Genomic DNA, 27,609 nt, shown 5'->3' on the forward strand with positions numbered 1-27,609 from the left:
TTCGCCCTAGTGGAATTATAGCCTCGCTAGGGGGTAGGCTATTGTAGAAAGATCAAGTGCAACAAAGCGTACAGTTAGGTGGAAAATTACTTAGCCTCGATCAATTTCCTAGTTTGCAGATTTCAAGAACAGATAAATCATTTTATTCTTCTTCATAATTTGTTATGATTATGCATATTGCTAGTTTTTTACTATTTTGAATGTTGAAGATTTCTTCCTACATATTGTTGTTGTAGGTAGTGGGAAGTATATATATATACACATGGCATTTATTATCTGTAGATGAAATCTTATAATATGTTGTGCATGCTAGTTCAGTTCTTGCAAATTTGTTGGTAAGTGAAGTTCAAGCCAATGCTCTACTCAATATCTTGTTTTATCAAGAAAATTTATAGTTAAATTGGAGAATATTTCTTGGTTAAATCTTGAAAGCATGCATTCACCACGGTATTGGAAAGGAAAAATATGCTTGTTACAGGAATTTAGACCTATGAGGAATACACCTTTACTTATAACATGAGAATGTCGTTGCCTCTTAATTCTTTGGTTACTCAACTCATTAGTGGAATGTTAACCGTTATAATGAAGGGTGATTAAATGGTGTTGGGAACGAGTTAATTTGGAAGTTAACCTTAAAGAGTTTTTTTTATGAAAGAAAAAAAATATGAGGGATATCTTGGGGTTTTTGTGTATTGTAATAAAAATATATATCTTGTGTGATATAGCATGTATCGCATAAGATAATTATTTGTTGTGACATAGCATGTATTGCATGAAATAAATATCTATTGCAACACAGCGTTACCATAGAACATAAATATTTCTTACAATACAATATGTATCAGGTAAGATAATTCTTTGTTGTGATATAGCATGTATCGCACAAGAAAATTATTTGCTATGATATAATATATGTTGCTAAGAAGTTGTGAATTGGATGTAGTTCAGGTGATTGGGAGAAATGTTGTTAACCTCCCCACACATGTCCAATTCTCACATGTCACATGTTGAGCTCATAATGAGTATATTTGTGTAATGGCTTCAAGCCTTGTTGTTTGAGCATCCCTCAAAGACTGAAACATGTATATTCCTTATATGGAATATAAAGATATTTCTTCAGAGAAAGAAAAATATGTTGCTAAGAAGACAAATCTTGAGACTTATGGAAATTTTAAGGAAACTTAGAGTTTTCTTTCGTATCACATGAAAAGATTTTTCGGTAGTGCGATACATTGAACGAGAAGAAAGTCCTAGGGCACAATAAAGAAGGAGGCGATTGCTTGTCACAGGAAAGATAAATAATCTGTGCAACGTGCTTTGAGAAAAGAAAATAATTTGGTGCACTATGTAGAGAAGGAAAAAAAGATAAGAGAGAAAAATGAAAAAACAAAAAGAGGAAGAAGAAGACTTGTTACCGAGGAGATAAATTTTTCATGTGATATGTATTTCTTTATCAGATTATATGTGATAAAGGCGAGAAGGATAAGAGTCAAGGGTCACATCATACCTCACCTTTCCAAAAAGAAGACAGCAGGCCATGTTGACAACTATCTTAGGGATGTACCAGGGTTTGAGTTAAGTCAGGAAGTTGGTGCTCAAAGATAAACTTAGAACTATCAAGATGACCAAGTCTGAGTCTATGATCTCATACCTTACCAGATTCACCCAAGTGAGGGACGAGTTAGATGGAGTTGGGGGGAGAGTTTCAGATAGAGACCTTGTGAATTTTGCACTATTGGGCTTCGCCAAGCCATGGGAAAACTTCACTGACATAGTGAGTGGCAAAGAAAAGCTTCTAGGTTAGGAGCGTCTATGGAATGATTGTGTGCAAGAGGAGATCCAAAAGCAAGCTAAATATGGGTCTCAAGCGAAGACTGAGGAAGAGGAGAATTTTTCCCTAACTGACCAAGGGGGCAAGGCCAAGGGAAAGAAAAATCTAGGAGGGGTCAAGTCCATTTTAGGAGGAAAGAAAAAGAAAGATCTTGGCAAATTGAAGTGCTTCTCTTGTCATTAGTTTGGGCACTATTCCACCAAGTGTCCAAACAAGAAGAAGGGATCCAAGAAGGATCACATGGCAACATCAACAAAGGTGGAGGAGTTCACCTCTTAGTTCAAGGATTTTTCTCTCATAGCTTGCATGGCAAGCTCAGTTGCCAACAGCGTGTGGTATATTGACAATGGAGCATCCTGTCATATGATTAGGAACAAGGGATATTTCAGCCAATTGATAGAGAAGGATATGCAGTTTCATATAGAGATGGGAGATGATGGTAAGTACCTAGCACAGGGCATGGGTATTGTCAAGTTTGAGAGGGAGTATGGGAATCCTCTCTAACTTAGAGATGTCATCTATGTCCCAGTGTTGAAGAAAAAACTTATTTCAATCTCAACCTTGGAAAACAAAAAGGTTATGAGGTTATCTTCAATAGAGGAAATGTTGGGTGTGGAGCCTGATTATCTTCTATATTCAAAGGTATCGCCACATAGGACCCCAGCTTGAAATGGGGGCGGCAACGCCGCCCGTAAAATATTCGCTGCAGGGGGGGTCCAGGGGGGCGGCTGCGACCTTTGGGAGCCCCCCCCCCCTGGCGGGGGGTTCGGGGGCAGCGCCCCAGAAGCTAAAAACAGCTGTAAAATTGCCTTGTAAAAGTATAGTAATTTCTAGTCAATCTGGGCCGTTCATTAGGCGGATGATCTGACGGTAGAACTTATGTTTAGTTTAGGGTTTTTTGCCCTAGAACGAAACCCCTCTCTTTGTATGAGGGTATTGTATTTGAGGCTGTGTGATAGATGTGTATTTTGTGAGCGAGAAACAGAGAGGTGAGACTGTGAGAGAAAACAAAGGATATTACAGCGGATTTGCTGTAGGTTGTGTCTCTTCATTTTGCTGGATAATAGAAAGGAAGGACTGGCTGTTCGGGGTGGACGTAGCCCAAACTGGGTGAACCACGTATATCTGTGTCTCTCTTGTTTTGTGCGTTTTCTGTGTTTATATTTCTGCAATATTTTATGTGTTCCATTGCTCCGTAATATATAATTTTCTAACAGGAAAGTCTTTCCTCAAGCCCTTGAATACTGGAGCCATGAAGCAGATTGGAGTTAGGGTGAAGAACCTCTAGATGTTATAGTTTGAGATAGAAGCGTCCTTGAGTAAAAAAGAAATCAGTGCTCATAGATGTCACCTTGGAGAGCTTTGGCATAGGCGTATGGGTCACTTACAACATGGAGCGTTGAATATTTTAAGGGAGATTGCCACAGTACAGTGTAGATCAGCATGATGTGTGTAAGGGTTGTGTTATCGCTCAAACTAACAGGGTACCTAAGGGGACTCCCAAACGAGAAAATGCTAGGCCAAGGGCAACAAATGGAGACTTGGCCCACTGTCAACTCAACTAAGGCTCCCTTCTATTTACGAACTTTCACCGATGGGAGGAGACCCAATATGTATGGAGTCACCAATGAAGAATAAGTCAATGGATATGAGTGACCCGAATAAACCCTTTCCCAGAAAATTTTGAAGGATGGAGCTTGCTTGCTTTCTAAGCAAGGTACTACATATTCTAGGGAAAGGAAGAGAGGATTTGAGGGCTAGGTTTATGGGATAAGACTTGTGAAGGAGTTCTCGATCCCTAAGATCCTTATTAGAATTAGTATCTCGGATGGTTCTTGAAGAATGATCTTTTAAAGGAGCGAACCACACAAGGCCAAGTGGACCCAGTCTAGGGTACGAAGAAAGATTTTAGCAACCAATGATATTCTTACCCTAGACAAGGTGGGGAAGGATCAAAGAATGTATTTTCACTTGAAGATGTTGTTTTGACTCTATGAGGTACTAGCCTTGGGGATGGCAGGGCAAGTTTTGATCCCGGAGCCAGGGCTTGGCATTTCTCCCAACTCCACTGTCGAAATGGTTTCACAATTGGAGGAGAGCTAGGAGAAAGGCTAGAGCAGGAGACCCTAAGAGATCGAATTTTTTTGGTGGCTAGCTTGTCGGGAAATTGATGCCCTACGTACCCCAACTTGGCTAGACCTGGAAGGAGGTGAAAGAATATGAGTTTTAGTGACCACCCTTGGTAGATCAGTGCCATAATCTTTGGGAGAATGGAGTCTATGATGAATATGAGTAGGATTTCATGGTTCCTAGTCGTAGGATTTCAAGGTTCCCAGTCAAGAAGGCCTCAAGATCACTTTGCTTGCTTTCCAAGTCAAGAAGAAGCAACCTCGCAGCTTTTATACTTCGATGTGCAAAAGGAATGGCTTATCAAGGTCGAATTCTTTGATAGAACCCCTAGGAGATTTCATTCATATTACATGGCCCATACATTGGCAGACGCTATAATAGTGACAAAATTCCACAATTTTTAGCAGTAAATGCATGCAGCAATTAGCCCTAGAACAGTGAAAATCCCAATCCAATGTATATAACAAAGTAAAACAAGAATAACATTAAAAGCATGTACTTACATATAACAAAATATATCCAACCATTCACAATTGACAAGAGAGAAACTCCAAGAGAAGATAGACCAATATCCACACATCAAAATTCATCCATAAAGCTTCAATTCGTCCTCTAGAAAAAGTGCGAAAATATCAAGAGAGAGAAATGATCCAATCCAAAGTGATGATGAGAAAATAAGCTCATCTCACTTGTATTTATACACAACTTAGGAGTTCGAATTAGCCTCCTTGGCCTACATAAGCCCCAAAAATAAAATAATGTTCTAATAATTCAACTTTTGGTGACAAGCCCACCAAACTAGCTCATAAATGAAAAAGTAAGCCTCTCAAGAGGTCAAATAATAATCTATGCATGTCATAGGGCCCTCTAAGAAGCCCAATGAGGTTCCTAGGTGCCACAATAAAGAATAGGACCCTCAAAAGCAGTGGACAAGGGATTGGCCCCTTGTAATAACATGTGGTGCTCCAAATGACATGTGGAGGCACACAAGTGTCCTCATGGGTCTCCAAATAAATTGAAGATGTTTGTAGATCGCCTGCAAGGGCTAGTATGATGGTGTAGGTGATGCCACATCATCATGCAAGTCCGGGATCATCCGCCAAGAGAATGGTACAAGTTTGGGGTCAGTTGAGCATGATGGATCAGGTGCATCCTCCTCGTCCAATAAGTGAACCATGAGCAATCTCTGAATGGCTATGGGAATCCATGGAGTGCAATCTGTTGTTGTGGAGGCCCATGGCTCTTAACGCACACCCTACATGTGTCAATGTAGCCCTCTGGAGGATTAGGATCCCTATAAGGAGACCAAATCCAAGATGGAAACCATCTGCAATCCTGCATAAGATCCAATGTGTCCCCTAGCCTGCCAGTACACAAGTCATTAGACAAATCGAGTAAATAAGCTTACCAGTCATGGACCACATGTGGGGACTTCATAATGGCCTGCCCTTCCATAATGGGCTTCGGGATGTGCCAATGTCTCCTAAACTCCAAATGGGGTTAACCAAGTACCCTATTAGGTGGTTTCTACTTCTAAAGTACATCCTTCAAGGTACATCCTTCAAAGTTGGTGGCATGTGACAGATAGGTGAATGATGTAGGGGATGAGAAGGGGCAGCCCTGGGCCACATGTTGGGGTGCATGGGTAGCTAATAAAAGGGAAGCCCACACTTTGGTTTATATTGTATAGGAGGGAGCAAGCGTGGTACATGAGGTGCCCCAGCCTTGATTTTTCCACCCTTCTTTATATGCCTTTTGCCTGTTTATGATTTTTCTTTGATTAAATGCTCGGGGCTCAAGGGGTAAGAGCATGATGTATGATGTAGCAGTGGATACCCCCTTTTAAAGTAGGGTCGTTCATTGCCCATCAGGGGTTGGAACAATCATGGGTTCTTATTTGATGAAGAAGGCTCATAGAACCTGTAGGAACTAGGGTGATGGCCATGATGATGGGGTAGAGCTCATGCATTGGCTTTTGCCCACGTGCTAAATGTGTTTGTCCCAAGCATCTTTTGCATTTTGTGGTACATTCTCCTGTTAAATGTCGCCAAAATGCTTTTACTTTTCCTTTTAGTTGCATCAACCTCCAGAGCATCATTCTAGGCCTGATCCAAGGTGTGGGCAAGGGGAAGGGGAGAGCTAGCCCTATGTGGACCAGTGGAGGAATGTAGACCCAAGTGGGAGAAATGATGAATGGGGAAGTAATGAGTGGAAAGTGGGTAATATATGTGGATGAGGGAGCGAGACGACCCATCCAAAATCAAAGGTTTCCGGTGAAATACCATCCCTATAGCCAAATTGTCAGTAAAAGAGATCCCATGGGACTAGAATCCAAGGTTAATCATCCAAAAGGAGACTAGGGGACAAGAGCACAGACCTAGCCCATTCTTTCTGTCGAATCCCCCCATTAATCCATGCCCAGAAGTGTCCATGATAAGCAAACTACAATACTCAATTACCAAAGGACAAGGCATACCTTTAGTTTCGAGAGGCCCACCTTCAAACATATGATCATGGCAGATGGGCGAGGGACCACATGGCTGGCTCAGGTGGCAAAGAAGTGGCACAACGAGCTAGCAGGTGGTTGCAAGGGGCAGATGGTTGTTGGCTGAGGACCATCTTGGAGAAAAAAAATTCTCCAGGGGATATTACCCACAAAATTGTGGGTAACAGGTTGCACACTTGGGAAGTATTCCAAGACATCCTTTTCCAACAAATACAACAAGGGCAAGAGCATCTTGGAGCTGGTACATTCATATGTATGCCGACCATTTTCTTCTCTGCCCTTGATGGGATACAGATACTATGTCACCTTCATTTATGACCACTTGAGAAAGACATGGACCTTCTTCATGAAGAAGAAAAAGTAGGTCTTCTCGAAGTTCGCAGAATTAAAAGCCTTGGTGGTGAACTAGACTAGTAGGAGGATCAAGGCGCTGAGGTCAGATAATGGTGGGGAATACATCTCCAACTCCTTCAGAGACTTGTGTGTCAAGGAGGGCATTAGGAGAGAGCTCATAAACCTCATAAACCTCAACAGAAAGGGGTGGTTGAGCGCAAGAACTAGATCATTGTTGGAGCGGCCAGGGCTATGTTGCATGACCAAGGGCTACCTATGTTTCTTTGGGCAAAGACATGTAGCACAGCAGCCCTTTTGCATAACAAGAGTCCATATAGGGTGCTAGGCAAAGTCACACCAGAGGAGGCTTTCACGGGCAAGAAGCCTGACGTGTCTCACTTCCGATCTTTGGCAGCGTTGTTTACTATCGTGTGTCTTCTAATAACTGGAAAAAGCTAGAGCCCATGATGCAGGAGCATCATCCCTAGGCAACACATTTTGTTCCAAATCCCAAGGGATCCTGAAATTTCTTAAGGGGAAACAGTTTTTTTGTAAATTTGTATAAATCATAATTAGTGAAATTTAATATGTATACGTGTCCTGATTCTAAAGGAATCTAGGACTGACATGGGTTAGGTTGTAGGTAGTTGAATGAACTAGTTTTGTTGTGCCTTGAATAGTTTACCTTATGTTTTATTGTTGTCCAATTCTTGGTTAAGGTAATCCATGTGTTTTATTTCCTCAAATTGCGGAGCTCTGCACCAAGTTAAATTTCAGCAAAGTGAGTCTATGAGGGTGGTAAAATTCCTCATCCATCATGAATCGTGGGAATTCCTCGCATAGAATTGAATTAGATATATTTTACAAAGGCCGAGGATGATCCCGTCGGATAAACTTCCCTGGCAAGAAATCTTTGTCAAACAAAAGTTGAGATACTTTATTGAATATAAAGAATCACCGTGACTTCCACTTGGGCAAGGTAATACAATCGGGTCGTTGACTGCATTAGTCATGTGCTTTATATATTTTCGCATCCATATAAGCCATGTTTCCAGCAGGGCGGCTCGAGCCTCTCGAGCACATTGACATAGTAGATATATGATCGTAAGGGACAGTTCACTAGCAGTACCGAGACTATCGATATCTTATGGGTTGATTATTAGAAAAAGCGGGTGGCATGGCCTGAGTTCATGCTCTCGGCAAATAGGAGAAATATCAAGGCCAAGATAGGTTGGATGTCGTCAAGGCAGAAGGGGCATTTTGGCATAGGTAATAGATTAGAAATGTTCGTAGAAAAGAAGCCAGCACAAAGCTCGCAATGGTAAACGAAGAATAGGAAGTCATCAAAGGCTCAAGTGAGGGAACCTGTGGGCCCTAGTCGAAGTCAACCTTCGGGCCAAGAGGGAAGGCGAGGAAGCTAATCTCCAACTGGTGATTCCAGTTTCAACCCAATGTAGGCCTCACTAATCTAGGATTGAAATTGGATTAGTCGAGGGCCGACCTCGGTCGAATAGTTAGAGTTGAAGCGCAATTGGCCGGGTCAAGCAAGGAAGAGTCAAGTCCTAATCTCCGACCTCAAGTTGGACTCGAACCCCAACCTGTTCAGGTGGGACCCCGTAGCGTGCATGTTTATACATTTGGCTTAAGGTTGTGAATTTATTTGGAAATAAAAGGAGAGAGAGAGAGATGAGGACCGCCTTTGATTGAGAATTGGGCCAAAGTCAAAAAAGGAGTCGTCGGATTTGTTTTTCTGTGGTTTTACCAGAGGGAAGGAATCCGCTTGGAGGAAAGAAAAAGCCATCTGCGTAATAGAAGGAAGAATCCTGGTCATATCTAGTAGGCCACCAAAGGGGTCTACATCAGCCCATAGCAGAAAAGGGCATTTTCGTGAGCTACAACAAGACAACTAAAGCATACATGGTGTATATTCCAACACTTAGGAAGATAGTGTTCAGACGTGATGTGAATTTCTAGGAAGAAAGGGCTCTCAGGAAGTCCTTGGAGCATGAGCAGGGTGCAGCACAGGAGGAGGAACAGTAGGCTCCCAAGCAGGAGGCTCAGCCAGTTTCTCAAGCTTCATCACAACGAGTTATTGAGCAGGCCTACCAATACGTCATTGAGGAGAAAGCGCAAGAATAGGAGCAAAAAGAAGAGTTAGAGGGACACACTTAGCCAGTGACTCCCAATGCAGGGAGAGGACGGGCCAGGTGGGAAAATCAATTGATTAGGAAGGCTTAGGAGAGAGTTGGAGGCCCCAACTCCACATTCAAACAAAGTTAACGGCCATAGAGATATACGGGGTACATGGCACTTATGACTAAAGTGATAGACTTAGAGCTTTCTTATTATAAGGAAGCAGCCTCTCAGTAGGTATGGCAAGATGCCATGGTGATAGCCTTAGAGCCTTCTTATTATAACGAGGTAGCCTCTCAGTAGGTATGGCAAGATGCCATGGTGATAGACTTAGAGCCTTCTTATTCTAAGGAGGCAGCCTCTCAGTAGGTATGGCAAGATGCCATGGTGGAGGAATATTCCTCTATCATGCAAAATGACGTCTGGGAGATTTTGCCAAGTCCAGTTGGCAAGTAAGTGATTGGTTCATGTTGGGTGTACAAGATTAAGTATGCAGTTGATGGGAGTGTGGAAAAATGTAAGTCTAGATTTGTGGCCAAAGGGTTCTCTCAGGTTGAAGGGATATACTATGACGAGACATTCGAACCAATGGCCCGATATTCATCCACTAGGACTATTATGGTGATCGCAGCACAAATGGGGTGGAAGATCCACCAAATGGACGTGAAGATCGCCTTCCTTAACGGAGTTGTTGAGGAAGAGATATATATTGAGCAGCCTGAGGGATTTGAGACTTTTAGCAGAGACACGCATGTTTGCAGGTTGAAGAGAGCTCTTTATGGGCTCAAGCAGGCACCAAGGGCATGGTATGCACAAATACTGTTTGGGCTTCACCAAGAGTGAAGCTGACCCCAACCTATACTATATTGTGGTTGAGGGCCAACCTCTCATTCTTTTGTTATATGTTGATGATTTGATATTGACAAGGGATGAGGAGCTCGTTCGTGACTGCAAGAGAGATCTTATAGAAAAGTTTGAGATGAAGGATATAGGGCTTATGCACTATTTCCTTGGATTAGAGGTTTGGTAGGGGGATGGGGAGATATTCTTGGGACAGATTCTCAAGAGATTCCACATGCAAGATTGCAGGCCCATGACCACACCTCTAGTGACAAACTGGAGGAAGGTGAGCAAGTGGATCCCATTCTTTATAAGTAGCTCATAGGGTCGTTGATGTATCTGGTGAACACACGACCAGACATTTGCTTTGCAATCAACCAGTTGAACCAGTTTATGGTTGAGTCGACTAGAGTGCATTGGGTTGCTGCTAAGCATGTGTAGAGGTATCTCAGGGGCACCGCATATTATGGGTTGTTGTACAGGTAGGTTGATGGAGTGAGCCTTTAGGGATTTTACAGATACAGATTGAGCAGGGGGTTCAGCAGACAAGAAGAGCACTTTAGGTTATGCTTTCAATATTGGGTCAATAGTTGTTTCCTGGTTCAGCGGGAAACAGAGATCAGTGCCATTGAGCTCAACTAAGGTTGAGTATATGGTTGCCAACTTGGCAGCTTGCGAGGCTATTTGGGTGAGAAGGTTGTTTGTCAGGTTATTCAATCAGAGGTTAGAGCCCAGAGTCATAAACTATGATAATAAGAGTTATATCAAGCTCTCTGAAAATCCAATGTTTCATGACCACTCCAAGTACATCGAGATCAGGTACCACCATATCAGAGATTTTGTTCAGAGGGTTAAAGTCAAACTTCAGTACATAGCTACAGAGGCGTAGGCAGCAGATATCTTGACCAAGGCATTAGCGGTCGATTCATCTACTTTAGAGATAAATTGGGTGTAGTACATAATACCTTTCGCTCTAAGAGGGAGTGTTAATTGAAGTTAGAGATGGAAGGGTTTTGTTATATTTAGAAGTGCGCTAAATTTGGCAAAGGGAACCACAAGTGAAGCTAAGGCGCGGTTATACTTTCTCTTCATTTTGACTTAGGAAAATTCAAATTTTCCTATAGTCAAAAAGTAAATCAAGCTCAGCAGTTCGATTTGCGTTAATGAGCCAGTTCAATTTGAGTTAATAGGCCAGTTCGACTTGAGTTGATGGGCCAATTCGATTTTATAAAAAGGGAAGGGCGCAGACTTGGCTATTATCATTACGCACTAGAGACTTGTGTGTTTTAGCTCAGCAAGAAGAGATTCCAATTCAATGTGCTAGGGCAAAGAGACAAAGGCTAAATAGCCTCAGTGATTTCTTCAGCAGCATGCTCACTTACCAAGGCCGAGTCATCCGGCGCAAGGGCCAAATGGCTTGTATGAGTCCATACAACTGCGTATGCAAAGGCCAAGTTGGTTAGAAAGATGCAAAACAGTGTGTTGAGGGACAACGAATTGAAGGGGAATTTTTCCTAGTGTTTGTAATCAATTTTCTGAGATTTTTGCTGAGCAAAATAATAATAAAACACACAAGTTGGCAGGTTTTCCCCAATTGGGGTTTCCTGGGTAAATTCTAGTGTATTGTTTATTGTGTGCTTGTGTCTTCATGATTTTATTTTTTGCTGCTATTATTTGTTAGAATACTCGACATATTTAGTAAAAGAGTTTCGAGTTCAATTTTAAGTTTCCTCATCTCAGATTTTTTATTAAATTAGCAGTTGGGTATTAGAAAGCTAACAGATCAAGTTGTGGTACCACCATTCGTGAGTTTCTCCTTCCAAATGCAAGGTGGCGAATTTGATGGCCTCTACTTCCAACATTGGGTTAAGTTGGAAGTAAGTGTCTAACTTTTGTACCCAAGACCTTGCAGAGTATTTGGATGACCCATCGAAGGATGGGATGGACAGTTTCCCAACCTTGCACAGTAGATCAAAGTTACGTTGTGTACCCCTATTATGATCCTTAGGCCTATTTCCGTACAAAATGTTACTGAACTCCATAAATGTCATAACTGCTCGAACATCCTCTCCTAGTGACGGATACTCCCTAAAATATTCTAAAAAATCTTCGTTCTGTTCAAGTGGCCCTTCGTTTACTGTTTCCTAACCATCTAGAAACTATTGTAGTAGAGGTCTATGGATCCTCCTACTGGATGCCTCCGTGTTAGTTTTTGCAGGGATGTTAAAAGGAACAGGAATATGGTTGTTGCCTGTCCACCATGACTGAATCTATATAATTGTCACTACCCTTCTTTTTCCTAACTATATTGTTTCCCCTATCCTCTGGAAGCATCCAAAAATCATATACTCACAGGCTAGCAGGATGCACAGCTCTGATACCACTGCAATATCCCTCTTAGAGAGAATACCCTTGTAATGAAATTCTAAGTTAGGGTTTCAGCAAACACACGACAAATTTATATTTTATACTGTGTTGCAGCATTTCATCAAACTCTATAACAGTGATGGCCTTTTAAGTAATATAATAAAGAACTCAAGCAACAGTTGATTCCACAAGGAACCACTGTACAGTTAGAGCTAATTTGACGAGCAATTAGCAGACTTACTATTCTTCATATGCAGTACAAAGATCCACAATTTCCCAATAGGAATATCAACACAAAATTAGTCTTCTGACGCGTACAAACTATGTCCTAACCTTAGATTTACTAATGTCACTTTAATGCTTAGATGTGCTAATGGAACTGCTTAGTGCTTATAACCCTAAGCTCACTGCTACAGAATGGAACATCTGGTATCAATTTGTAGGTCATCAAGGTTTTGGCCCAGTGAGTCGGGCATCGCTCCATGTGTTGTTTAAGCTTGGGACCACCCTATTTCAACAAGTGACACCTTAATAGCCATGTCTTGGCCTTATGTCAACCTGTTATCACAAAATCCAGCCAGTCGACCTTTGCGCTGCTACAATATTCAGCACTCGGCACCCTGTATAGACCAGCCCCTCAGCCAGCACCCTGAACTAGCTCCTTTAGGCTCTCACTGCCTCAGTCTCCAACCAACCAGTGCCTTATACCATGAACCTGGCCTTATGACAATTTGCTGCTACAAGAATCCAGCCACTCGCTGCCTCAAACAATCCAATCCGCTGCCCTTTATAGAATCCAATCCTCACTGCGTCAGCATCCACAGCACCCTTATGCCCCTGATTTGGCCTTATGCCAATTCACTACCACAAAGAAAATAGAACCCAACCTGCCAGTACCCTTAAGACCCTAAACATGGGCACCTCAGCAAAGAAAGATGAAAGCAGAGATTGGATAGGGTGAAATCTTTCACCACCGAAACCAATCAGAAGCCAAGGCTCTTAAAACCCTGTCTAGTCCAAGAGCCTCAGCCCCACGATTAGGAAGAAAGATAATCCACAATGATCATAATGACTCCCCTCCCTTCTTTATATAGTTTCTCCTTGGGGCTTTTCCCTTCTAAATTCAAATTTGAGTGACTTGCAAGATTCCCTCCATTTTTCCCAATTTATTTTTATTATCTAATGTTACCTAAGTAACATTAAATAATAAATAATATTCTCCCCTTTGAAGTGACTAAAGCCTACGGGGTTAGATAGGCTACTATGTCCATCCTTGGGAAATTAACTTGAAGAGGACACTACAGGCATAATCAGCTGAGAATACCTCAGAACAAGGAGAAGACACAACAAGGGTATTCTGCCAGATCCCTGGCCCTCACCTGGGAATCTCCAAGACATGGGCCTTCGTCAGAAAGAAGCCTTTGGTTAGACTATAGTTTTGCAGACACAACACATGCCTACCAAACCTCTCTAACCCAGCAAAGAATTACAGTTTCAGGAAGGACAAGCCCTACAAAAGTAGCCTGACCAGTGACAGGGATTCCTCACTAAAAGAGTTACACACAAAGTCATATTCATTAAGAGGAATATCAATTGTAATTTTAGGCTCAGGGTCATAGTTACCTTATGATAAACTTTTGACACAAACTTCAATGGATCATTCAATGGTATCATTGCTCCAACCATCGGAGCTCATGGCATTCTCTGAAACAAGAAGAGCATTTTCAAGCATTATCAAACATTATAGGTTCCCAAAACCCTTATGATTCAGGCAGCAGCATGTCAGTGGCCAGTTGGACCAACAACCAAGGTGAAATGGCAGAAGTTAAGATGAAGGACAGAAAATAACAGACCATACAACATAGCAGAGCTCAACCCTCGTTCAAAATTAAGATTTGGTTTAAAATAGGGCAACAATACAGTCATTGCCCCATGAATTGTTTTGTTATCATACAATGTACAGAACATATATATATATATATAACGTCATCTCTTCAGAACCTCAAAATCTCTAGAGATAATTGTTAAGTTTCTTTATGAAAACCTGTTAAATTATAAACTGCAACTCTTCTTCAAAACATTGCCACTACAAAAGCTAGAAGTTACACTTCTTCTGATGCATACATGCCATAAACCTCCCCTAACTATACTTGATTAGTTCTTGCACAGAAAATCCATAATATGTTTCACATATCATCATACCGATAAGCATCAATATTAAGGAGAACTCAAAAGTTATTTACACCAAAAAGTGCATCAAATCATGTGGCATCATTTCCACTTGGGAGCTCTCTCTTTGATGACCAGGCCCAGACATGTAAAAATGACTCAGTTATCTGTTTACAATAGGATCTATTCATTCTTTTGTAGAAAATACAAGTGACATTTTTCATCATTGTGTGTAAAACAAACATGAAGACTCGAACAAATTATGTATGTATGTGTTGGCATGTACGTGTGGGTGGGTGCATGTGTAGATTTGAAAACACATAATCCCACTCCCAGTCTAATTATGAATAAAAATTTAATGATTTGCATTGCATATGACAGTTAAAGGACAAAACTCTTGAAGGAGAAATACCGGTTTGACAACCAGACTATAGCGAGACCAGATAATCCCAGTGCATGTCACAGCTGTTCAATGGCAACAAATATAAGACATGAGAAATGCATTAAAATATAATGTAATTCAAAAGAGTATAACACTTTTATGATGCATATTAAAGTCCGGTCTACCTTGCATTCCAATAACGAACTGATCTGGAAAATGTCCAAACATAAAGCTGTTAGTAAAACCTACCTATTTGCTGTGGATAAGAAAGCTTCTCTGGTGGTTTTGAAAAATCAGCAACATTAGCCAAAGTAATTCCCCATTTAAAAGTGGGCGCCCAGAAGTGAACTGCTTACAAAGCAGCAACAATGTTATAAATAGATACACGAGCTCCAAATCCTTTAAGATCTGGAAGTCTTTCAAATTTACAACAATTAAATATTAAAATTTTACAGAAAACATCTTGTCAACAACCCAAATATTGCTACATCTATTAGGTTTGTGTAGGTAGCCTGCCACTACAATTCTCAACTTTCTAGCACCATAAAATGTTTCCATTCTGAGCTTAAAGACCCGATTATAAGGTTTGTGAGACAAGAAACAGCTAATTGCTCAAAATATGATGACATTCAAAAAAGCTATAACATGGAGTATGGATCCCATATAGCAATTGATAACTAAGCTAATTATAATTTCTTTTCATGAGATGCAACCCAGGGTAATATTTAACAGGAAACATCCAAGTTCAAGGGAGGAGTAGCTGTCAACGTGATGAAAATCCTGTATAGGACAACTAACAATTGACAAGTTTAAATCATTCAAAGTTATACAAAATAAATTACCATGTAATTAAGCTTATAATAGATATACATATGTGAGGTCAAACAATGAACAAATCTGGAACATGCTTTTGATATACAGACAGTAATTTGGCTTGGAAAAGATTAATCTTACACAAAGAAAGCCAACACCTTTGTCAGCTTGAGTAAGCCTGGATCAGTTGCCCAAGGCGGTAGAGAGTGAGCTCTCTATATAGGTTGCAAGGTGAAGCAATTAGCTATATATTCAATGTGTCACCCCTCATTGGTAGAGGCAGTATACTTGTGATTTTCATCACAGCAGGCACTTAATAAGTTAATTGTGATTGTCATCACACATATCAGAGGTTTACAGGTTGATGTAGGATTTGATTTACACGGGGACATTATTAATGGTGCACGCATGTTCCTCGACACTTCCCATGTGACATTGTCAACCACAGAGGTGGGCACTGAGGTGTCTAGATGAGAGTTGCTCTTTTGCACACTTATTTGCCTATTGTTGCTGCCCATGAGGAGATACTTTCCTATTAGTGCTCATCACCATGAGGAGATTGTTTCAGTGGCTTATCATTGGTGCCCCTTGGTTAGATGATATGCAGTGTTTTCATTATTGGATAACGTATTCATCATGGTACGTTCATTTTAGTGGAGCACTTCATCCATGCACATTGCTATGGTGGTCTAACTTCTTGATTGCTCCCTTTCTTTAATATTTATCATGTTTTCACCTAAGTCCCATGCGGTTTCCAAAGAAGCCTACCCCAACTTTTCCATACTGTTAGGACCTGAACCTGTTGTTGATTTTTGTGTAGCATCAGGAGGTATTCCCACATGCCAAAGAGGTCTCCAAGTCGACCTAAGAAAATTAAAATTAAAATTATTTTTGGGCCACCAAGTTGGCCCAAGAAGACAAGTAAGCCTAGCTCAAGAAAGGGTGTGTCCCTTGGGTTAATTTACCCCCATTCGACTAATATATATAGATGATGTGACATCTCATTTTCTCCACCAAGCAATAAAGTTTCTTCTTCATCTTTCTCAGATCTCTTGGATAGCTGCACATGCGAAGAAAAGGAGGACGAGTTGACAGATTGACCGAGTTATTTCTCTCTTTGTTTGACTGAGTTCGATCTGAGTTGATTGAATTGTTTTGGGCTGAGTTTGACCAGAGTGGACCAAGCTGCAAGAGGATCGCACATGTATAGGGATTTGATTACAATTGACCGCAAGAGCTGCAGGGCCAAAGTTTGACCGCAAGCTAATTATTTGACCAACATTGATTTCTGAAAAATTTGGTTGGGTTGACCAGCGTTGACTTGCTACTACTTTGACCAAGTTTTGACAGGTATTTGATTTGTACTTTGCACAGATTTCTAGACAAATTGTTGATTTGTAAACCTTGTTGAATAATAATTTCTCCTAAGAAAAGTTGTGGGTTTTCTCCCAAGATTGGGTTTCCCAGGGTAAAAAATATTGTCTCTATTGTGCATGGTTGTCTTTCTATGATCTTTATTGTTTCCGTTGTATTTACTGTTGATATTTTCTAAAGTGTAATTGCTCGATGATATCAATGGTATAAGAATCATTAGGTAGTAATTATCTGGCAAAAAATAGTATTCTACTATGCTCTTGTAGAAAAATGAACATGGTATCAGAGCTTTGTTGAAAGAGCAGCCATTGAAGTCAACCTAAGAGACAAGTGTTCAACAATTTGACTAGATCATTTGATCTCTTGCCAAATGATGTCAAGTCTCAGAATGGAAGACAATTTGAAGAGTGTTACCGGTCTTCTGAAGGAAGATATTCCATAACCAGAGGGAACTGAGGAGAAAGTCTTTGTTTCTGCTCTTTCTAGCTCACTATTACCAATAGCAGTAATATTTGGTTGGTGGAAAGTGGTGCTTCTAGGCACATGACTGGTTTTCGATATGCTCTCACAAATTTCACAGAAAGGGATTCAACATTACAGGTGGAACTTGGAGACAATGCCAAGTATGCAGTGAAAGGAGTTGAATCAACCTTGTTTCAACTAGAGTCCAAAGATTCACTACACATGAGAGATGTTTTGTATGTACTAGGATTGAAGAAGAATTTGTTCTCTATCTTAGCACTGGAAAATAGAGGTTATCAAGTTGCATTTATGGATGGTCAAGTTCTTATATGGCCTAAGGGTTCAAGCATGGACTCAGTAGAAGTAATTGGTGTTCGAGAGGGAGGTCTATACAAATTGATAGGATGACCAGCCCAAGCATTGGTACATGACAGTATGAGTTTATGTGAGTTATGGCATCAAAGATTTGCTCATCTGCATTACAGGGCTTTACCTGCATTGAGGCAGATGGTTACAGGTCTTCCAGAGCTCTAGGTAGAACATGATGGCATTTGCAGGGGTTGTGCACTTGGCAAGAATGCCAAGGGATTGTTTCTGAGTCGTGATAGTAGATCCAAGGGGATCTTGGATCTAGTACATTCAAATGTATGCGGACCTATGACTACATCCTTCTTGGGTGGCTACTTATACTATGTGACATTCATTGATGATTTCTCTTGGAAAACTTGGATCCACTTCATGAAGACCAAGGATGAGGTTTTCAGCAAGTTCCAGGAGTTCCAGGCTCAGGTGGAGAACTTGACAAGAAGGAAGATAAAAGTTTTGAGGTCAGATAATGGAGGGGAGTATACTTCCAGGGACTTCAGTGATTTCTGCAAGGAGGCAGGGATCAAGAGGGAGTGGATAGTTCCTTACAATCCTCAGCAAAATGGAGTTGCAGAAAGGAAGAACGAGACTTTTGTGGAAGCAGTGAAGGCAATGATGTTAATTTTCCACAAAAATTTTGCAATTGCTTAGATGAACGATCTGAAACTAACTTTCTTTCACCAAGACATAAAATTTCTTAACACTTATAAGCAGTGAAATAAACACAAAGATAAAAACACAGTTACACAATTTACACAATAATTTTTCTTGGAAAAGCCCTCTTCATTGCTATAGTGTTTTATTGATAAAACTTGAGCAATAAAATCTCTTACAAGGCAATCTGAGAATGACCTTGTTCTCTGTTGTACTAGCTTAAACTCCTCGCAAAACACTTGATTCCAGCCCTAAACTTTGCACACCAACAGCCCTATTTCCTAGCGCACTACGGCCTAAATTTGTGCACACAAAAACTCCTATTTTGTAGTGCAACAAGTCCCTATTTATGTGCGCACCAAGTCTCCTATTATATAGGATGCAGCTCCTTAATCGGTGCGCACCACAAGCAAATAGGTCTCTCTCTCACTAACTCATGAGGCTTGCTTTGTCTCACAACCTTGTGCACAAAACAATTGTATTAACTTGTGCATTCATCCTCTCCTTCATCCTCTCTTTTATAGATCCGATCCATGCTAAATTAGGCAAGTACAAATTTAGAACTTGAGTTGTGATTGACAAGTTAACTGAGTCAAATTGGTTCTCTCTCCAATCATCATTGGAATTATGACTTGTCCTTCCTTCAATAAAGACTGAAGACCCAACTCGTTCTAATTTGCACTCAATCTGTCAAAGAATCTTGTAGTCAAACTGATGAAGACTTCTACTTAACTGAAGCTCCAACACTACACATGAACTCACCATCTCCACGAACTCGTCCATGGTTAAAGGAAAGACAAACTCAATGTTTTTGGCTAAGGCACAAGCTAGAGAAGACCTTCTCTCGCTACACTTTTCAATACTCCCTCTTAGCAAGGAAGATACTTCTAGAAGAACCTTGTCCACCCGGATTTGTCTTCAACACTACCAAAATCTTTGTTGCTACAATTGCTCCCTCTGAACTAGAAGACTTCCCTGGTTCTTGTTGCGGAATCTGATATGAAGACTTGTTCTTTCCAACCATGCTCTGCAATTCTATCTCGGTGGCTACTTCTTTTGGCTGAAGGTGATAATGGAAGATCCAACTTTCTCTCGATCTCCCTTAAACAACTCATCTACCCACTTGGCTTGAACTCTCCCTATGTTGGGATTCACTAGCTGAGTGGCTGCCTCCACTCGCCCTGGGCTAAGCTGCTCATCATCCTGCTAGTCGACCCAACTGCGAACTAGTCGAGACTAAAACTAATATAGGCTGAGACTCCATCTTGAGAGCTCTATCCTGCTCTCGCTCAACCATCACTTTTCTACTTTGCGCACTTCCTTCCTTGCTACTCAAGGCTATGCCTGTCTCAACTTGTAGCAGGTACAGGTTCTTCTTCCTTACACCTATCTGCTTCGTACATTCAGAAGCTAAGTGTTGGAGGTAAGCCTTACCTTTGTTGAAGATGACATCATAACCCTTGTCCTCAAGGGTAGCTACCGAAACAAGATTCTAGTTTAGGCCTAGAACATAGAGGACATCTCTGAGATGAAGAGGATTACTTGATTCCCTCTAAAAACTGACAGTACCAACTCCTCTAGCTGCATACATACCATCATCTCCTAGCTCGATCTGAAACTACATGTCCTTCTCCTTCAAGTGGCTGAAATACTTCTTGTTCCAATCATGTGGAAGGATGCTCCTAAATCAATATACCAAACATTGTTGTTTGTTGAGCTTGCCATGCGAGTAATCTATGAGAAATCTTTCTTGAACTAGGCAGAAAATGCATCTACCTCACCCAATGCAACTACATGATCCTTCCTAGACTCCTTCTTCCAATTAGGACACTTAGTGGCATAGTGCCCAAACTCCTGGTAATGGAAGCACTTGATCTTGCTTAGATCCTTCTTCTTCTTCTCACCCTTTTGACTGGACTCGGCCTCTCCTTAGCCCTTCTTGCCCTTGGCTCTGTTGCCTTTGTCTGTCAGGGCAAATTTCTCTTCATCCTCTATCTTCATTGATCTACCATCTCTCATCCCTCTCCAAATTTCCTCTTGAATGCCATCACTCCAAAACCATTCCCAACTAGGAAAATTTTCTCTACCACTCACTACATCCTAGAAGCCATACAAAGACTTATGGAGTCCCAGAAGCACAAGACTCACAAGGTCTTTTTTACCACTGTCTCGCCCACACCACCTAGCTCATCTCGAATCTTAGTGAACTTTGAAAGATATGTGACGATGGGCTTATCTTTCCTCATCTGAATACTTCTTAGCTTCTCTTTGAGAGCTAGCTTCCTGACATCGTTGGAACCCCGCTACAAATCTAAGATGGCTTTAAACCTCTTAAATGTTGTCTTCTTCTCATGGAGATGAGGAATAATATGGTCTATGACCCCCTCTAGAATGGTCCTCCTTAGCTTGGTATCATTCTTAGTATACTGAGCCAACTATTTGGGTGGTTATCTTGCAACACAATTGTGATTCGCTACTTCCATGCACAGAAATTCGAGGTTCCCTCTAAACTGTAATTTGACCTTAGTCCTAGGAACACCATACTCCTATCCAAGGAACTGCTCTTCAAAATGCACAAACTAATCCTTGTTCTTCACAAACTGATCTCTGTGTGTTGGTCTTTATGTTGATCTTTGCTCTGATACCATGTTAATTTTCCACCAAAATTCTGCAACTGCTTAACTTTTAAGTGAATGATCTAAAACTAACTTTCTTTCACCAAGACACAAAATTTCTTAACACTTGTAAGCAATGGAATAAACACAGATATAAAAACACTGTCACACAATTTACACAAAAAAAATTCTTGGGAAACCCAACTGGAAAAGCCCTCTTCTTTGCTATAGTATTTTAGTGATAAAACTTGAGCAATGAAATCTCTTACAAGGCAATCTGAGAACAACCTTGTTCTCTGTTGTACTAGCTTAAACTCCCTGCAAAACACTTGATTCCAGCTCCTAAACCTTGCACACTAGCAGCCCTATTTCCTAGTGCACTGGGACCTAAATCCATGCACACAAAAACTCCTATTTTGTAATGCAGCAAGTCCCTATGTATGTGCGCACTAGGTATCCTATTATATACGATGCAATTCCTAATTTTGTGTGCAAATCAACGCAATAACTGGTGCATTCTTACTCCTCAAGCCCACGCACACCACAAGTAAAGAGGTCTCTCTCTCACTAACTCGTGAGGCCTGCTTTGTCTCACAACCTTGTGCATAAAACAATTGTATTAACTTCTACCTTCGTACTCTCTTTTATAGATTCGATCCATGCTAAATTAGGCAAGTACAAATTTAGAACTTAAGTTGTGATTAACAAGTTAACTAAGTCGACCTGGTTCTCTGTCCAATCATCACTAGAGTTATAACTCGTCCTTCCTCCAATCAAGACTGAAGGCCCAACTCGTTTTAACTGAACTCGATCAGCCAACCAATCCTATAGTCAAACTGATGAAGGCTTCCACTTAACTGAAGCTCCAATACTAAACATGAACTCACCATCTCCACGAACTTGTCCATGGTCAAAGGAAAGACAAACTAGGTCTTTCTGGGTAAGGCACGAGCCAGAGAAGACCTTCTCCCGCTACACTTTTCAATAGATGAATCATGATCAAGATCTACCCATGTTCTTATGGGAAAAGGTTGTCAACGCCGTTGTTTATGTTCAAAACTGGAGTCCCCATCGGATATTGGAGGACAAGACTCTTGAGGAGGCATTCACGGGAATAAGGCTAGAGGTCAATCATTTGAGAATCTTTGGGTTATCCAGTATATGTTCATGTGCCAAAGGAGAAGAGGAAGAAGCTAGAACCTTCTGGGAAGAAGGATACTTTTGTGGGATACAACGAACCTTTGAAGGCCTACAGGATCTACATTCTAGGATAGCATCAAATTGAAGTTAGTCGGGATGTTATTTTTTATGAGGAGGTAGCATTCAAAAAGCCCAGAAAGTCCTACATGGAGATTAATAGTGAGGAACGGGAGGCTCTGAAGGATGCACGTACAAGTCCTTCTATTCTAGTTTTTCATCATTCTGATGATCAGGAGGAGTCAGTAAAACCAACAAAACCAGTGGACCCACCAAGAGATGCTACAAGAACCAGAAAGAGGCCAATGTGGCTTCGTGACACTTTACAGGATGCAAAGGGGCATGCAGCTCCCCATGGTACTTTCAAGTTGAGAAGACAACCATAGAGGTACTCGAGTATGGCATTGATGAGCCACATCATTGATTCTAAGCCTTCTAGTTATGAGGAGGCAACAAACCAACAGGTTTGCAATGATGCCATGATGGAGGAGTATCAATCCATCATGAAGAATGATGTGTGGGAAATAGTTCTAAGACCAAAGGGGAAGTCAAAGGTAACTTCCAAGTAGATATATAAGATCAAGCAAGCAGCAAATGACAGCATCGAGAATTACAAAGCAAGGTTCGTGGCAAGAGGGTTCTCCCAGAAAGAGGGAGTGGACTATGAGGAGACATTTGCTCTAGTCACCAGGTACACTTCTATTAGAACTATTGTTTCTCTTACTTCTATTATGGGTTGGAAAATACATCAGATGGATTTAAAGACTGCATTCCTCAATGGTGTAATTGAGGAGGAAGTGTACATAGAGCAACCTCAGGGCTTCGAGGTACATGGTAAGGAGTCCCATGTTTGTAGATTGAAGAAAGCTTTGTAAGGACTCAAGCAGACACCCAAGGCATGGTATTCCAAGATTGATGGATATCTTATGAGTTTAGGCTTCACCAAGAGTGTTACAGATCCTGACCTTTACCACATGATTGTTGATGGTGATCCTCTAATCTTGGTGTTGTATGTTGATGATTTGTTCATCACAGGGGTAGAGAGACTCATTATCAAGTGCAAGAGAAGTTGGACATAGAGTTTGAGATAATAATCATGGTCTGATGCACTATTTCTTGGGATTAGAGGTGTGGCAGAGTGTTAATTTTAGATAACAATGGTATGTTCTATGCTTTAGCACAATTTACTTCAATGTTCCTTTAGCAGCGCAATGACAATTTCCAATTATATCCAGTAGCAATCACATTAACTTAAACACATTGACAGTAAATGCAGATAGAACATAAAAACATGTGCAGAAGACAAGCCAAGACAAGAGGACACAAGATATGGTGGATGTCAGGGACAAACCCCAATGTGGGGAAACCCTTTGATCAAATCTTCTTATTATTCTTCAATAGTTTAACACAGAGAGAGAGTACAAATATCAGAGTTACATGCCCAAAACAGTCTTGTCAAAAATAGCAATCAACTACAACCCTAACCAGAAAGTCAACAGTGGTTAAAGCTGTCCCAAAATGCCCTCCAAGCAGCTCGATCACCAACAGAGGAATTCGGCCCACCAAGGGAGTCAAAGTCAACCCAAAAATAGCTCGGTCAACCCAGTGAAATGCTGCTGTAATTTCTGCGGTCAAAGGTTGAAGTCAACACTGAATTCAAGCCAGTCAAATTGTCCCAATCACCTCGAAAATTGTGCCAACCAACGTGGCCTTCAAAAATCAGAATTTTTCCCTCCAAATCGAAGTCAACGCATGGTCAAACAGTCCAAGACAACACTGGTCAACGCTGCCCTAATCCCTGAAATTTTCAGCCTCCAAAAATTCGCCCTCTTCCACACGTGCGAAGTAGAGAAGCCTCCAAGTTGTATGAACCAATCAAGAGAGGAGAGAGAGAGATATGTGATGAGATGATGATGTCCAAATGAGAGAGAGGTCACTTATATTTATACACTTCGTTGAGGGTGAGGAGACACATCCATTGGGCTTCATGAGCCTACATTTGACTGAGGCCGACCTTGACAATTTGTGCATGAGAAAGAATAAATTCAAAATTCCATTTCTATTTGTCAAAATGAGATGATCTTTATATCAAAATTGGACGTCTCAGAAAGAGGAATCCAATGCAATAATCATCTCCATCATATGATTTGTCCTAAGGTGTTGTATGTTGATGATTTGTTCATCACAAGGGTAGAGAGACTCATTATCGGGTGCAAGAGAAGTTGGCATAAGAGTTTGAGATAAAGAATCTTGGTCTAATGCACTATTTTTTGGGATTAGAGGTGTGGCAGAGACCTCATGAGATCATCCTCAGACAAGGGAAGTACATTGTCCAAATCTTGAGAAAATTTGGTATGATGGACTACAAGTCAATGGCTACATCTATGGTGAACAATCTGAAGAAGCTGAGTGATTTTACTTTAGATTCAATTTGGTGGATCCCATGATGTACAAGCAGTTGATTGGATCCTTGATGTACCTAGTTAACACCAAGTCGAATATTTGCTTTGTAATGAACACCCTGAGCCAGTACATGGTTGAGTCGAGGCAGATACGTTGGGTTGTGGCAAAGCATGTGTGGAGGTACTTGCGTGGTACATTTGGATATGGTTTGAAATATGTCTTAAGTGGTGAAGTGAGGTTGCAGAGATATATAGATTCAGATTGGGCCAAGAGTGCAGAGGACAAAAAGAGCACCTCGAGGTGCTACTTCAACTTGGGATCAACTATGATATCCTGGTTTAGCAAGAAGTAGACTTCTGTCGCACTTAGTACAGCAGAGGTAGAGTATATCGCAGTCGGTGTCGCAAGTCAGGATAGCAGTGTGGCTTCAAAAGCTACTTGCATGGCTATTTGATCAGGAGCTTGAGATGACCTTGATACTTTGTGATAATCAAAGTTTTGTTAAGCTTTTGAAGAATCCAATTTTCTGTGACAGGTCGAAGCATACTGAGATCAAATACCACTTCATCCGAGACATGGTGCAAAAAGGAGCAGTGAAGCTTCAATACATATCCACAGATGAGTAGATTGTGGACATTCTCACCAAGCCTTTGTCTAGAGCAAAGTTGTATACATTAGAGACAAGCTTGGCGTGATGCAGAATGTCTCCCTCATTGATAGGGAGTGTTGATGTCTTTGCAGGATCGGGCAAACCATACATATCCTGAAAAGCCAGACAGACTTGGTTGGGTCATGCTAATTTGTTAAAATTGGCAACTAGAGCCAAACTCCATGTGGGTCGCCTTATTTATGGTTGCTGATATCTTTCCTAGATTCCTCTCGTCAAGAGGTGTAGGATTGATCTAAATACCATCCGATTCCGATAAGTATTTATGGAGATATGAATTTATTTTGATTATGAACAAATTGCCAAGGTCGGCCAACAAACTTATGTAGGCTCAGAAGCCCAACAGTCACATCTATTCATCCTCAACGTTTGCATATAAATATAAGGTACCTCCTCCTCATTTGGACACTTCATTCACTCATCCTCTCTCTCTCTCCTACGCATAAAAGGAGCCTCTCTCTCTCACACGTGTGGCTGAAAGGAAGACCTCCTAGGGTAAGGAAGACGCAGAAAGAAGGACGTTAGGGCAGCAAGTCATTTCTTTGACCAGCGTTGATCATCCAAAGGTGCGGATTGGGTGTGGCTGCCTCTCCTAGGCAGGCCGCAATTTTTGGCACGAAAACCGAGGTGATATGACCTCTAGTTTGGCCGGTGTTGACTACCCTAGTTTAGGACTGCAAGTTGACTTCAGAAATCTACAAATTGACTATACTTTTGGGGCTGTTCAAGGGTTGTTTCTTCAGGTTGTTCGATGACAAGTTGACCGGAAATTGACCAAGCATTTTAGAGGTCAATTTCAACTAGTTTGACCAAGTTTGACTTTGCTGATCTAGGATTTGTTGCTGCGATATAAAATTACAGAATTCAGATTTTGTACTATCTCTCTCTGCTGAACTATTGAAGATAAAAGAAGATTTGATCAAAGGGTTTCCCCGCTTTGGGGTTTGTCCCTGGCTAGCCGCCACATCTTGTGTCTCTTGTCTTGGCTTGTTTTTTGTTGATCAGTTAATGTTCTATCTGCACTTTACTTAATGTATATGTGATTGCTAATCTGTGACTAATAAGAAGAAAAATAAGTATATTGTTCTAAGCATAGAACATACAATAATTTAACATGGTATCAGAGCTGAGGTGAAGACAAAGCCCAAGCAAGAGCAAGAGCAATCACCGGAGAGAAGGTTGGCAAGGCTATCTTAACGAAATCATGGGGTCCTCAACACACTTCCCTGCTGAAGACAAACTTCGTGAGAAGTTCGACTATCACAGATGGAAGATGTCTCTCGATCTAACATTAGAAGAATAGGAAGTGTTGGACCATATGAGAGGCGGAATTGTTAAGCCTCCATCAAATGCATCCGTTGTTGTTAGGAACAAATGGACTAAGGGAGAAGTCAAAGCAAGGAAGATCATCTAGGACTCTATCAACAAGCGCTTGGTGGCCTATGTTTCTGAGCTGACCACCTCCAAGGAAATCTATGATAGACTGGTGAGTTTATTTAAAGTTAATGATGCAAATCAAGTCTTGTTTCTTAGAAATAAGCTGAAGGAAATTAAGAAGAGCAAAGATGAGAGTATGCAAGCATATTTCTTAAGGATCACCGAGATCAAGAACGATCTCCTATCTATTGGGGAAGTAATTCCTGACAGGGAAATGACACTCACAACTCTTGGAGGGCTGCCATCTGAATGGTATATATTCAGGACTACTCTTCTCAACAATAACGTAATTCCTGGATTTGAGGAATTGATGGCCAGATGCATTCAAGAAGAAACAAGGATGGAAGAGCAAGAAATGTCCATACTTAAAGGTCATCCCTCTACCTTTTCTTCTCATACTAAAAGAAGAAACAATTCCAGGGCTAAATTCAAAGGAAACGCTGGACCAAAGCGTGGAAGAAAAAGACTATGTTACAATTGCAATAAAACGGGTCACTATGCAAGGGAGTGCCCTGATAAAAGGGACTCACATCGGGACGATGATCAAAACCCCTCTCAAGGCAATCAAAGGAATGGCAGGTCAAATGGTAGAGGTAAAAGAAATGCTGGAAATCAAGGAAAAGGACCACCATTCAAGAAGGCAAGAAACTCCAGGTATGAATCTAACACTGTTAACAATAAGCAAGATGAATATTATCTACCAGCAGCTCTCTCTACTACTGCTCCCCCGGACTCGCTGGGAAATTGGCTTATTGATAGTGGTGCCTCAAGGCACTTCACTGGTTACAAAGAAGCTCTCTATAATCTAGTAGAAAAGGAAACCAACCTGGAAATTGTTCTTGGAGATAATTCAAAATACCCTGTGAAAGGCATAGGAAATGTCATTCTTCAATTGAATCAAGGAAATACAATCCATTTACAAGATGTATT

The 27,609-nt window shown here is 41.0% G+C and overlaps 1 protein-coding gene across 1 annotated transcript in view; it reads right to left on the bottom strand.

Moving 5' to 3' along the window:
* LOC149207821 (mitochondrial pyruvate carrier 4) overlaps positions 1–27,609 on the bottom strand; it is a 125,812-nt gene that overhangs the window by 90,955 nt on the left and 7,248 nt on the right. The window contains exons 2-3 of the mRNA XM_089395858.1: positions 14,941–15,039; positions 14,722–14,774 (exon numbers count right to left, since the gene is read on the bottom strand). Coding sequence (XP_089251984.1) covers positions 14,722–14,774; positions 14,941–15,039 — 152 coding nt within the window. The remainder of the gene's footprint in view (positions 1–14,721; positions 14,775–14,940; positions 15,040–27,609) is intronic.

The sequence above is a fragment of the Pinus tabuliformis genome, chromosome 1_2 (assembly GCF_031772625.1).
Source record: "Pinus tabuliformis cultivar Carrire ecotype Pingquan chromosome 1_2, CPIR1, whole genome shotgun sequence".
Classification (NCBI taxonomy): domain Eukaryota; kingdom Viridiplantae; phylum Streptophyta; class Pinopsida; order Pinales; family Pinaceae; genus Pinus; species Pinus tabuliformis.